Genomic DNA, 12,870 nt, shown 5'->3' on the forward strand with positions numbered 1-12,870 from the left:
TAAGAAATCTTTTTATATGTAACTCCCTCCTCTCTAGAGGTCTTTAGAAATTCTGATTCCTCCAAACCTATATCACTGTGTCTTCAATAGCCTTGATTGTGGAGCCCTGTTTGAATACCCAGGGCTGTAGACTTTCAAATTAATTTTGGGCAGAAAGCTTACAAACAATTTTCTCTCAGAGGTTACCTCTTGTACAGTCTATTGCCCACTATCTGAAAATAGTTTCTATTTACCCCTATCCCCCTTTATACCATCTGTCTGTCTGTCTAATCTATGTGAGATATCTGTATAGCCTTGTATTTCTTACGTAGTTCAAGTTGAGTGCTGGGATTCTAGACATATGCTCTTGTGCCCAGCTAGATTCTACCATATGATTTTTCTAAAGTCTCCCCCACAACCCCCATGAGACAGTTTAGATAGACAATGTTACATGCTCAAAACTGGAAGCTGCTGTACTCTGTTGTGTTGTCCTTTTTTTCTACCAGTCATTTTTGAATAATTCAAAACCTTAAAACCTTTCAGAGAGCATCAGTGACTGATATGTTTTCGAGTTCTTCTTTTCTCTTTCTTTTTCTTTTCTTTTTTGAGACAGGGTTTCCCTTTGTAGCAGTTCTAGCTGTCCTGGAACTAGCTCTTGTAGACCAGGCTGGCCTTGAACTCACAGGGATTCACCAGCCTCTGCCTCCCAAGTGCTGGGATTAAAGGCATATGCCACCATGGCCTGGCCATTTTCAGAGTTCTTGAGTTCGGGAAACTTCATTGTTCTTGAGTGAATGATCTTGCTCTGAACTTGTAGAGTTAAAGCTCTCCTTGGAACCTGCTCTGTTTGCTTCTGTTTATTTCTGCTGATAAGTCAGTGTCCTTCTTATGACCCTTGTTTGTAGGAAGCCTGTGTTTGGATTTGGAACTTGTAAATCATTATCCTTGGTTTCCTACACTAAAATAATTAAATTTGAATTATGTATTTACATATGTGTATATGTGTGTTCATGAGTGCCACAGTACATATGTGGAGGTCAGAAAACTTGGAGTTTATTCTCTCCTTCCCTCATAGGGCTTCCAGGGATTGAACATCGGTTTTCAGATCTGGTGGCACGTACTTCTACCTGCTGAGCCATTTTCCAGCCCTCTAAAAATTTTAATGTATTGTCTGTGTACTAATTTTTAAAATTTCTTAGGCCTTTCTCCTTGGTTCTTTTAAGTTTAAGGATTGTCATTTCTAACTTCAGAGAAATGATGTGTTATTTCTTAGGACATTGCCTATTACCTGTCGTGGTGGGTATTATTTTTTGTATCTGTGTTCTGATGCTCTGAATGTGATTAAAGACCTCTGGTATTCTCTTTTTGTTATATTTTTTTGAATGTGATTAAAGACCTCTGGTATTCTCTTTTTGTTATATTTTTTGAGGACATATCTTTTTATACTTCAAAATTTTATGTTTACTAGTACTATAGTGTATATATGTATGATGTATGTGAGTGCTGGAGGACATGTGCCATGGCATGCATGTGGAAGCCTGACGACAACTTTGAGGAGTTGGTTCTCCTCCCTTTGGAAGTTCTGAGGACTGAAATGAGGTGGTCAGGATTGCGGAGCAAGGGCTTTGCTGGTTGACTCAATCTTTCCACTCTTCTCTTTTACTTTCATTTAATCTTTTACTTTTTTCCGTGAACATAAATTCCTTTGTTACATTTAAAAAGTTTTTAAATGGTTTTTTTTCTTTTTTAAAGTTTACCACTTTTTTTTTTTTAAGTTTTCATTTTATGTGCATTGGTGTGAGAGTATCAGATTCCCTGGAACTGGAGTTACAGACAGTTGTGAGCTGCCATGAGGGTGCTGGAAATTGAACCCAGGTCCTCTGAAGAGTAGCCAGTGCTTTTAACCACTGAGCCATCTCTCCTGCCCCTTCTTTTAATTTTTATATTTTCAAATTTGTAAGGTTTCTTCTTAAGTAACCTGTAAAGTGTAATTTTTTTTTAATTATCTGCTTATAGAAAAGGACTCTTCCTATTTGAGCCTTAGTTTAATTTTATCTGTTTATGATTTTCAGAACTTCTTTCTTATATAGAATTGACACAATGTAAAATTTTCTATCCTAAAGCTTTGTAATACATGTGCTACCTAGAACAGTTTTACCACCTACAATGAAACACCATTCTTCTGATATTCAATAGTTTACTTTTTGTCTCAAGGAATTTGTGTTTTGTATTTCATGTAAATGGAACAATAATAATATTTACTCTTCTGAGTCTGGATTAATAAACATAGTATCTATTTCTAGTATGATCAATGTTTTATTTATTTGTTTTGTTTGTTTGTTTGTTTGTTTTTTGAGACCGGGTTTCTCTGTGTAGCTTTGGAGTCTGTCCTGGAACTCACTTTGTAGACCAGGCTGACTTTTTACAGAGATCCGCTTGCCTCTGCCTCCGGACTGTTGGGATTAAAGATGTGAGCCCCCACGCCCAGTATATTTTATACTTTTTTATAGGTGCATAATATTTTATAGATCTAACATGTTTTGTTCATTCATGCTATATTAGTATGATATTTTAAAGATTTATTATTTTTAGAGTCTCTGTGTATATCTGTACCTGTGAATGTAGTACCTGCAGAGACCAGAGGCAGCAAATTCCCTTGGAGCTGGAATTACAGGCAGTTGTGAGCAGCGCATCATGAATGTTGGGACTCAAAATCAGGTCCTCTGTGCTCTGTAAATGGAGACTGTGCTTCTGTTTTCTGGCCTCCCAGGCCCAAAACCATATTAATTACCACACTGTTTGGCCAATGGCTTAGGTGTATTCCCTAGCTAGCTCTTACATATTTATTAACCCATTTCTATTAATCTATGTATCGCCACAAAGCTGTGGCTTACTGGTAAGGTTCTGGCATCTTTTTCCTTTGGCAACTACATGGCATCTGCCTGACCCTGCCTTCTTTCTCCCTACATTCAGTTTAGTTTTCCTGGCTGGCTATATTCTGTTCTGCCATAGGCCAAAGCAGCTTCATTAACCAATGGTAATAAAACATATTCATAACATACAGAGGGGAATTCCACATCGCTGCTCTTAACTACCAACCTGTCTTTCCAGCCTGATACGTTTATTTTACAGCTCTCCTAGCTGTCTCTAAAACAAGAAAGTAGATATAGAAGCAAACAACAACAAAACAACAATAAAAATACTCCCCAAAACCCCACTAGGTTAGTGGTTCTCAACCTGTTTGTCACAAACCCCACAGGGGTCACATATTGGATATCCTGCATATCAGATATTTACCTTATCGTTCACAGTAGTAGGAAAATTACAGTTATGAAGTAGCAATGAAATAATTTTTTGGTTGGGGGTCACCACAACATGAAGAACAAACTGTATTAAAGGGCCATAGCGTTAGGAAGTTTGAAGACCACTGCATTAGATCAGCACCTTCTTTTGGTCTCTGTGGGCACCAGGCACACACATGGTACAAAACATACATGTAACACAATATCCATACACACACAAAACATACACACGCGCGCACGCGCACACACACACACACACACACACACACACACACACCCCAAACTCTCCTTTGGTTGTGATGGAAGAAACTAGGACTCTCAACTAGTAAGTTGATTTTTCTGGATTTCAGCTTCATTTGTAAATAAACATGGATCTAAAGAGACAACCTCCGTGTTTTTGCAAGCTAATTTGTTTTGAATTTACTACTGGAATTCTTCCTTCCTCCCTCCCCCCCCTCCTCCTTCCTTCCTTCCTTTCTTTTATTTTGAGATAAGGTTAAAGTCTAGGTCTAGCCTTTGCTGGCTTGGAGTTCCCATGCAGGCCAGACTGTTTCTGAACTCAGAGATCTGCCTGCTTCTGACTCCCAATTGTTGGGATTAAAGGCCTTTTTGATTTGGTTTGGTTTTGAGAAAGGCCCTAGGCTGGCCCAGATCTCAGTATGTACCCCAGGTTGACCTCAGATTCACTTGCCTTGGTCTCCTGAGTGCTGAGATTACACATGCTCACTCTGAGATTTCAGACTAGACACATGAATTTGAGAATTACTTATGTGAGTAATTAGATTGGGATTTATCATATTATTAGAGAAATAGTTAAATAGACATTGAAATTTTATTTTGAATTACTTATTTTTGACAATAATAATTAAATGCTGATCCACTAACCTGGCCAGGTCTTACAACTTGAGTTCAATACCCAGAACCCACATGGTGGAAAGGGAGAATTGATTGTCACAGATTGTCCTCTGACCTTCACATGTAAGCCATGGCATGTGTACAATCTGCTCCCATTTCCACAAGAAATACATGTAAAACGTTTTAAATAATAGATTGGAAAGATGGCTCAGTAGTTAAGAGTGCTTGCTCTCCTTTCACAGGATTGGAATTAGGTGTCAAGCACCCACATCTATAATTCCAGCTTCAGAGCTTCCAAAACCTTCTTCTGGGCTCTGAGGGTAGCCACCTGCGCGCGCGCACCACACACGCGCGCGCGCGCGCGCGCGCGCACACACACACACACACACACACACACACACACACACACACAAACAACAGGCACTCATTGGCTGGGGGATGGTGGCACATGCCTTTAATCACAGCACCCCAGGAGGCAGAGGTAGGTGAATCTCTGTGAGTTCAAGGCCAGCCTGGTCTACAAGAGCTGTTCCAGTACAGCTAGGACTGTTACACAGAGAAACCCTGTCTCAGAAAACAATAAACAAACAAACAAACAAATAAATACCAAAACAACAGACACATATACATAAAGGAAAACAGATCTTACTAGAAATGATTAAAATGTTGGTGAAAAATCGACTCATTAAAATATTAAAATTGTCATTGCTGTTTGTTTTCATAAAGGTTCTTAATTACTTTGTTTGACTTCATGGTGCTATTCTTATTTGTAGTTAATAGTTAACTTACAATTATTTTAATACCAGGAGTTTGCAGTCCCTGACTATCGCTCTTCTCATATTGAAGTTAGTCAGGCATCACAGCTTTTGCAGCAACAGCAGCAGCAGCTTCGAAGACGACCTTCCTTGCTTTCAGAATTTCACCCAGGTTCTGACAGGTAATGGGTTTTCTCTTACGTTTCTACTTAGGATTAATTAAATTACATCATTTATTATTTTTAATTTTTCTCTAACACCTGCAACTGGTCTTTTATACAGTTTGTGCTTTGAGTTCTTTTCCACTTTGAGTATCCTCCCTCCCCCATGTACCTTATATATGGTACTGTCTTGCTTGTCTCCCAGTGACTTCCACACCATTGTTCCCATTCTGGTTTCTTAGGTACTCCAGATAAACACACAAAAGACTCAGGGCCAGGATCTATATATAAGAGAAAACATGCGATTTTCGACTTTTTAAGCCTTGGTTACATCACTCAGTATGATTTCCAGTTTTATCCATTTTCCTGCAATTTTTTTTGAGACAGGGTTTCTCTGTAGCTTGAGCCTGTCCTGGAACTAGCTCTTGTAGACTAGGCTGTCCTCAAACTCAAGAGATCAGCCTGCATTTGCCTTTTGAGTGCTGGGATTAAAGGCATGCACCATCACTGCCTGGCTTTCCTGCAAGTTTTATACTTTCATTTTTCTCCATAGTTGCATACATTTTCATTTCAAACGATAGACATTTGGGCTGGCTGTGTTTTCTAACTATTGTGATAGAATTTCAGTGATCATGGATTTGGAAGTGTCTCTGTTGTAGGGTATAGATTCCCTACGGCTTATGCACAGGAGTGGCTAGTTCATGTGGTAGACCCATATCTACTTTGTTGAGGAATCTCCAGATTGATTTCCAAAGTGGCTGTACCCACCAGAGTGTAGAGTGCTTAAAAATTTTATATGTGTGTGTATATATACAGTAAATGTGTAAATATATTTAATAAATATATAAATAAATATGAAATAATATATGTCTATATGATGATAAATCCATTTTATTAATAGGCTTGAGGGCTAAGGAGGTCAGTGGAATCTAATGTCCTCACTAGGCTGGATCTCCCTGGTCTTTCTTATCCCTAAACATTTCATTTTCACTCTTAATGTTGTTGATTTAAAGTAAACTTTATTGGGGTGCTTGATATCTCTCAGTGGTATAGCACTTGACAGACAAGCTTAAGGCCTTTAATTCCATCTCCAGTACAGGGAAAAAAATCATTGTGTATATTTATATAAAGGATGTTACAGAAGAATATGTATGTAGATAATGCAAAGGACCCTGCCCAAGAACAAATTAGCATACCCACTGTCCCCTCTTGAGGTGGCAAGAAGCTATTCTTATACCATTTAGCAAGAATCCCATAGGTGGCAACCCAGACCCTGGGGCATCTGTGTTCTTTGGTGGGAACATGGGCTGTGAATATCAACACAAACCATGGCTGGGGTAGGACCACAAAAACAGATAATGGCCCTTGGCAGCAGACCAGGCTTAGATGTCACTGTGGTCCTAGGTGGCAAGCTGGCCACCCACATTAGCCTGTTCCTCACCACCTTTGCTTCTTCAGGTCTACCTTTCTAAAGCACATGAAGCAGTCTGCTTCTCTTTCTCTCCCATGTGTTTGTTCATCATAATGGTGTCTACCCTCCCAGTGTCACAAGGCACCAGGTGGGTATGGGCCCTTGGATATATTCCGCCAGCCCGGAGACTTGAGGACCAAGGTGGCCCTATGGCTGTCTTTCACTTGCATGGGCTTTGAGGACCCAGGTGGGCCTCCAGCAGAAACTTCTGAGTTTGGTATGAATCTAATTTATTTATTTTTGCATTTGTGGCCTGGGATTTTGTTATGTTAGAAAAAAATCATTGCCAAGGCCAAAGTCTGCCTTAGAGTCTTCCCACTGTGTTCTCTGGGATGTCATAGTTTTCAGCCTTGTTTAATTTTCTTTTATTTTAAGTTCATTTTTCTATATTGTGTGTCTTCATTCTTTTGTGTGTAGAAATCCAGTTTTCTTTCAGCATGATATACCAAAGAAACTATTTTTTCTCTGTTATGACCTCTTGTTTTGCTTATGAAAAATTAGATCCCCACATGTTTTTGGCCTTTCCCTTTCCTTCTGGTAATTTGTTTGTAAATTTTTCAGTCAATACCATGTTATCGTTTCTTTTTTAAAATGTAATATATATGGGTGTTTTGATGTTTGTGCAACATGTGTGCAGTGCCTATGGAGGCCAGAAGAGGACTTTGGATCTCTTGGAACTGGAGTTGTAAATTGCCATGTGAGTGCTGGGAATTGAACCTGGTCCTCTGAAAGATCAGCCAGTGCTCTTAACCACTAAACCATCTCTTTAGACCCTCAATTGTTTGTTTTGATTATTATATCCTTGTAATAATTTTAAAGCATTGAATGTATATAGTGCTTTAGGTCAGTGGTTATCAGCCTCTGGGTTATGACCCCTTTGGTAAACCTCTATCTCTAAAAATATTTGCAGTATGATTCCTAACAGTGGCAAAATTATAGTTGTGAAGTGACAACCAGAATATCTTTATGGTTAGGGGTCATTACAACATGAGGAACTGTTTTACAGGGTCACAGCAATAGGAAGGTTAAGAACTTTAACCTTTAGGGAATATGGACATTTAAAAAATATTCTACTTTTTATCCTGTGAAATGGCTCAGTGGGTAATGGTGTTTTCTTGCCTAGCCAGATGACCTGGATATCCATTATGACACCTGGTTTCTCTGCAGCTGCATGAAGGCCATTTATAATGTACCAATTTGTACAGTAATAGTTTCTCTAGGAGTGCTTTACATGTCTGTCATAGTGGACCAGGGTTCTCAATAAAGGTTGTGAGAACGACAGAATTTTCCCCTTCCTGCTTCTGCATAGTGTGGAAAGTAAGAAAGCCATGCCCATCACAACTTCTAGCCCAGAACAAACAAACACATTGCCTTCAACAAGACAATGGCAGGGAAAACGTTCTTGGACAGTTTTGCACTGAAGAGACTGTCTGAACTAGGCTTCCACATTGCCTTTGCAAGAGAAAGCAGACGGACACAATACTGGATAAATTATTAAAGTTCAAGGATAAGGAAAAGACTAGGAGGAATCCAGGTTCTTTTCAGGGTGGAACTGTGTCTGGTTCTAAATTTGAATAGCGCTCAGTTAATGGCAGGAGATAATGAAGCAATAGCTTAAATTCTGAGAAAAAGAAATTAAGATCCAAGAATATTATACCAGACAAAATTAAGTCTTAAAGCAACAGGCAGGTATTTTTAGACATGAAAACACTGAGCAACCAAAACTTATTATAGAATTTGTAGGCGATGAAATCCAACTAAACAAAGAATGGAAGCTGTGGTAAAGGACTGATAGTTATAAGCTTATGTAAATTTTAAAAATCCACATTATGCAATGTTAAATATGAAACTAAAATTTAAATGGTGGATCTCTAACACCTGGAAATATTAAACATTGATAGAATAAAAAAAGCACAGTTTACAAATACACACAAGTAAGGTATGTTTAAAATCTTGTCTTTGAAAAGTGTACACACAGTAATTTTATTTTTCTAAAATAGAATTTTAAGGTAACTCTTTAAACATCATTTTAGTGTTTTTCATAATTCTTTCCCTTGCCTTCTAGTTTATTTTTGAATATTTTTTATTTTTAAAATTTATCATTATGATCATCTTCAGTTCTAGCTTCTGTTCTTCTCCATTATTGGGTGTGCTTCACCTTCTGGTTTTGATAAATCACACAGGCAAGAGTTGTTATAAGTAAAATGTATTTGATGTTTTACACACACACTTTCTCTCTTTCTCTACCTGAATGGTGACATTAAAGGTGTGTTCTACTCTGTCTGGTGTAGTAATGAGCTGTGGGCAGGCCTGCTTTTAGTCCCGCCCGGCTCCCGCATGGCTAGCTTAGCCCCGGAAATAACAACACACAAATTGTATTCATTTAAACACTGCCTGGCCCATTATCTCTAGAGAGTTAGTTACTAGCTAACTCTCACATCTTGATTAACCCATTTCTAATAATCTGTGTACCACCACAAGGTGGTGGCTTACCGGGAAAGATTCAGCATGTCTGACCTGGTGGCTGGCTCCATGGCGTCTGCCTCATTGCCCTCTTTCCAGCATTCTGTTCTGTTTACTCCGCCTACCTAATTTTCTGTCCTATCAAAGGGCCAAGGCAGTGTCTTTATTAACCAATGAAAATAACACATAACAGAAGGCCCACCTACATCAGTCTGGCATCTGTGGTAGATCTAGTACTATTTGTGTGCTAGGTAGGCATTCTATCAACTAAATGTGTCCACAGTGGCAAGTTACACTTTTGTAGGACTGTAGACTGAATGAGGGTTCCTAGATCAATGGACTCTTACGTGGCTTAGACACTGCTTGTCATACTGTCATGGAAAGTCACAGTTGTTTATAGAAAGGTAAAAATTTGAAATTACATTGAAAAATTTCCTGTGGCCTTGGGATAGCTTGTATTTTATGTTTTGTATTGATTGCCGTGGCCTTTAGCGTCACAACAAAGGCTGAATTTAATTTTTAATTCTTTGAAAATTTCATACATGTGTGCAATGGATCTTGATCATATCCACTCCCCCTTCAGGCCTCCTCAACACATTTTCTCCCAATTTTATCTTTCTCACCTCCTCTTCTTCCTCCTCCTCTTTTTTTTTCTTTCTTTTTTCTTTTTTTCTTTTGTAACCCACTAACGTTTAAGTGTTGCCCATCTGCAGACCAATACATCTATGAGGGCATGAGCATCGTTCTTAAAGAAAAGTGATTAACTCCTGTCAGCAACCACTAACTGCCAACAGCTCCTTAACTGTGTTGGGTCATCAGGAGCTTTTCCCCTCTCCATGCTGGGATTTTTAACTGGCTGGATCTTTTGTGTGTTACCATGGCTGCTTTGAGTTCCTGAGTATGACAGCCGTGTCCTGTTCAGATGCCAGCATTTCACAGCACTCCTCCTTACAATCTCCTACTCCTTCCTGACTCTTACATTCTTAAAAGAAATTTAATTATTATTATTTTTTATCATATTGGTGTTTTTCTTGCAAGTATGTGTGTGTACCACATGTTTGCCTGGTACTCAGTAGACTAGAAGAGGGTTTTGGATACTTTAGAACTAGAGTTATAGATAGTTGTGAGCTACTGTGTGGGTGCTTGGAATTGAACCTGGGTCCACTGGAAGACTAACCAGTAGGTGTTTTAACCACTGAGCCTTCTCTCTAGCCCAAGCTCTTACATACTTTCTACTTCCTCTGCTATGATGTTCCCTGAATCTTGGAGGGTGTGTGTGTGTAATGTATATGTCAAATCTATAACTGAACACTCACAGTTACTTCTTGTCAGCACTTTGAACAGATATAAACACTACTCTGTGCAATAAGAAGCTTTTTTGACCAAAGTTAAGAGTAGCTCAAATCTCTTGGTATCAAGAGCTTGGCCAGCTGCTAATCTTTGATAAATTACTTCTGTCTGCTTAGTAGAGGGTGTTTGTCTTGGTTAGTTTAGCTTTGGATCATGTTCTTATTCTTTTGTCTTCATTAATTTGGTTTTAAAACATTTAAATAAAATGTTTTTTATTTAAATAACTCTTAAAACATTTAAATAAAAAAAGGTCTGTGTGGGGGAGTTGAGGTGGCTCAGTGTTTGAGAGCACTTGCTGCTTTTGCAGAGGGCCCAAGTTTGTCCACATAATGACTCACAACCATTAGTAACTCCAGTTCTGTGAATCGACATTCTCTTCTGAATTCTTCAGGCACCAGGCATCATGTGATGCACTTATTTATGTGCAGATAAATGATCATCCACATAAATTTGTTTTGTTTTGTTTTTTTTGAGACAGGATTTTTCTGTGTAGTTTTGGAGCCTATCCTGGAACTCACTCTGTAAACCAGTCTGGCCTTGAACTCCCAGAGAGCCACCTGCCTCTACCTCATGAGTGCTGGGATTAAAGGCGTGCCTCAGCACTGCCTGGTTTAAAAATCTTTTTTATTTGTTTGTATTTTTGTTTTTCTGAATAGCCCTGGCTGTCCTGGAACTCACTTTTATAGACTAGACCAGCCTTGAATTTAGAGATCTGCCTGCCTCGGCCTCCCTAGATCTGGGATTAAAAGGTGTGTTACCACCACCACTGCCTAGCTAAAATAAAAGCCTTAAAAAAAAAAATCTGTGTATACTCTTGTGCGCACATGAGTGTAGTTAAGTGGCCAGCTTTACATAGGGTCTGATGATCTAAACTCAGGTCCTTGTGCTTGTATGCTTAAAATATGTTTTATGTATATTTTTACAAATAAAAATATTGTGTTAAGACTTTCATTTCTAGATTTGTCTATAGAACTTCTCAAAGCGACATTGGTTAGAAGTGTTAATAATATTCAGGTGCGGTTCAGATGTGTCTAGCCTTTTGACATTATGACACGACTTCATTATTTACAAATGCTTCATGCATAGGTATCCTGGGATGCATGTGGTATATGGATAACAAATTGGGTGTGCCTGGATATTAGTTGGGCATAGGTAGAGGGAGTGGCAATTCACTCTGAAAGTAAGCATAACCTTTCATTCATTCTGAAGTCTAAGTTGTGGTGTTAGCAAGGAGTTAAATGTCACTTAATTTTCAGGTTTTTTTTTTCTTTTTTTCTTTTTTTGTTTTAGGCCTCAAGAAAGAAGAACTGGATATGAACAGTTTCACTCAGGTCCCTCACCAGTGGATCATGATTCCTTGGAGTCCAAGCGACCACGCTTGGAGCCAGTTTCTGATGCCCATTTCCAGCGTGTTAGTGCTGCGGTTTTACCTTTAGTTCACACGCTGCCAGAAGGGTTGAGGTCGTCTGCAGATGCTAAGAAGGTAAATGTTTGTTTTCTTACTCTGTGGAGCTTAGGACTGTAATGTTTATGTAACCATATTTCAGGCTCAATACCTAAAAGAAAAGTCCACATTACAGCAGCCTGTAAAGGTTAGTGCTATGAGAGCAAAACATTGTTAAGCAAAACTATAAACCACAACTCCAGATTGCAGTTAGTACCTTTGACTTTTTGGTAAGTGAAAACAGTTTGAGGAGTTCAATAAAGAAGTCTCTTATGACTATTTCTCATGCATTTTGTGTGGCTGTACCGAAAAATGTGGTCAGAGGTACTGAAGACTGTCAGTTTTGTCATATTTCACTTATTTGTGTGGTGGTAGGGAGAGCTTATGCAGTATGACATGCATGTAGATGAAGATCAGAGGATAGCTCTCAGGACTCACTTCTCTCCTTCCACCCTGTGAGTCCCAGGGTTTGCAGCCAGCACCCTTACTGTCTGAGTTTTGTTTGGGGAAGATTTTTTACCCTTTAAGATAGGGTCTCCACATCTAGCCCAGATGGTCTGAAACTCATTGTGTAGATCAAGCTGGCTCACAAAAATCCTCCTGCCTCTGAATTCTCAGCACTCTACTATGCCTAGCAAATTTTGTTAATTTAAAAAAAAAACCCTTTTAATTTATTAACATAGGATACATAGTGTACATAGGATGAAGTGTTATTTAAGGTTTGACTTTTTCTAATTTTTATCCAAAGAAAATGGTTCCAGAGTTATATAACTGTTACACACTTAAACTTTGGAGTTGATTTCCCAGCACTATAGGCATGGTGATACGCACACCTGGGAAGCAGGCTATTTTTGGCTTGTTTGGGATACATGAGGCCTTTTTTGTTGTTATTTTAAAGAAAGAAAAGAAAAAAAGAGATTGTGAAAGAAAAAATACTTTCTGTCATTTATAACTTGTTGATGACAGCCTCTTGTTCTCATTAGTTGTTAACCAAGAGCTAGTTCCAGTGCCAGTGTACAGTGTGATATTTTTGATATATGTACGTTGTGGAATGATTAAATCAAATAATTGGCATATCTATCACTTTATG

At 38.7% G+C, this 12,870-nt stretch overlaps 1 protein-coding gene across 23 annotated transcripts in view; it reads left to right on the forward strand.

The window, feature by feature from the left end:
• Nucleotides 1–12,870, forward strand: part of Ncor1 (nuclear receptor corepressor 1) — a 156,206-nt gene that overhangs the window by 24,872 nt on the left and 118,464 nt on the right. For all 23 annotated transcript variants that reach the window (XM_048448195.3, XM_048448196.3, XM_085695065.2 and 20 more), the window contains exons 3-4: nt 4,943–5,073; nt 11,627–11,819. In XM_048448195.3, the coding sequence (XP_048304152.2) occupies nt 4,943–5,073; nt 11,627–11,819 (324 nt within the window). The remainder of the gene's footprint in view (nt 1–4,942; nt 5,074–11,626; nt 11,820–12,870) is intronic.

This window comes from Myodes glareolus, chromosome 9 (assembly GCF_982192425.1).
Source record: "Myodes glareolus chromosome 9, mMyoGla1.1, whole genome shotgun sequence".
Taxonomy (NCBI): Eukaryota; Metazoa; Chordata; class Mammalia; order Rodentia; family Cricetidae; genus Myodes; species Myodes glareolus.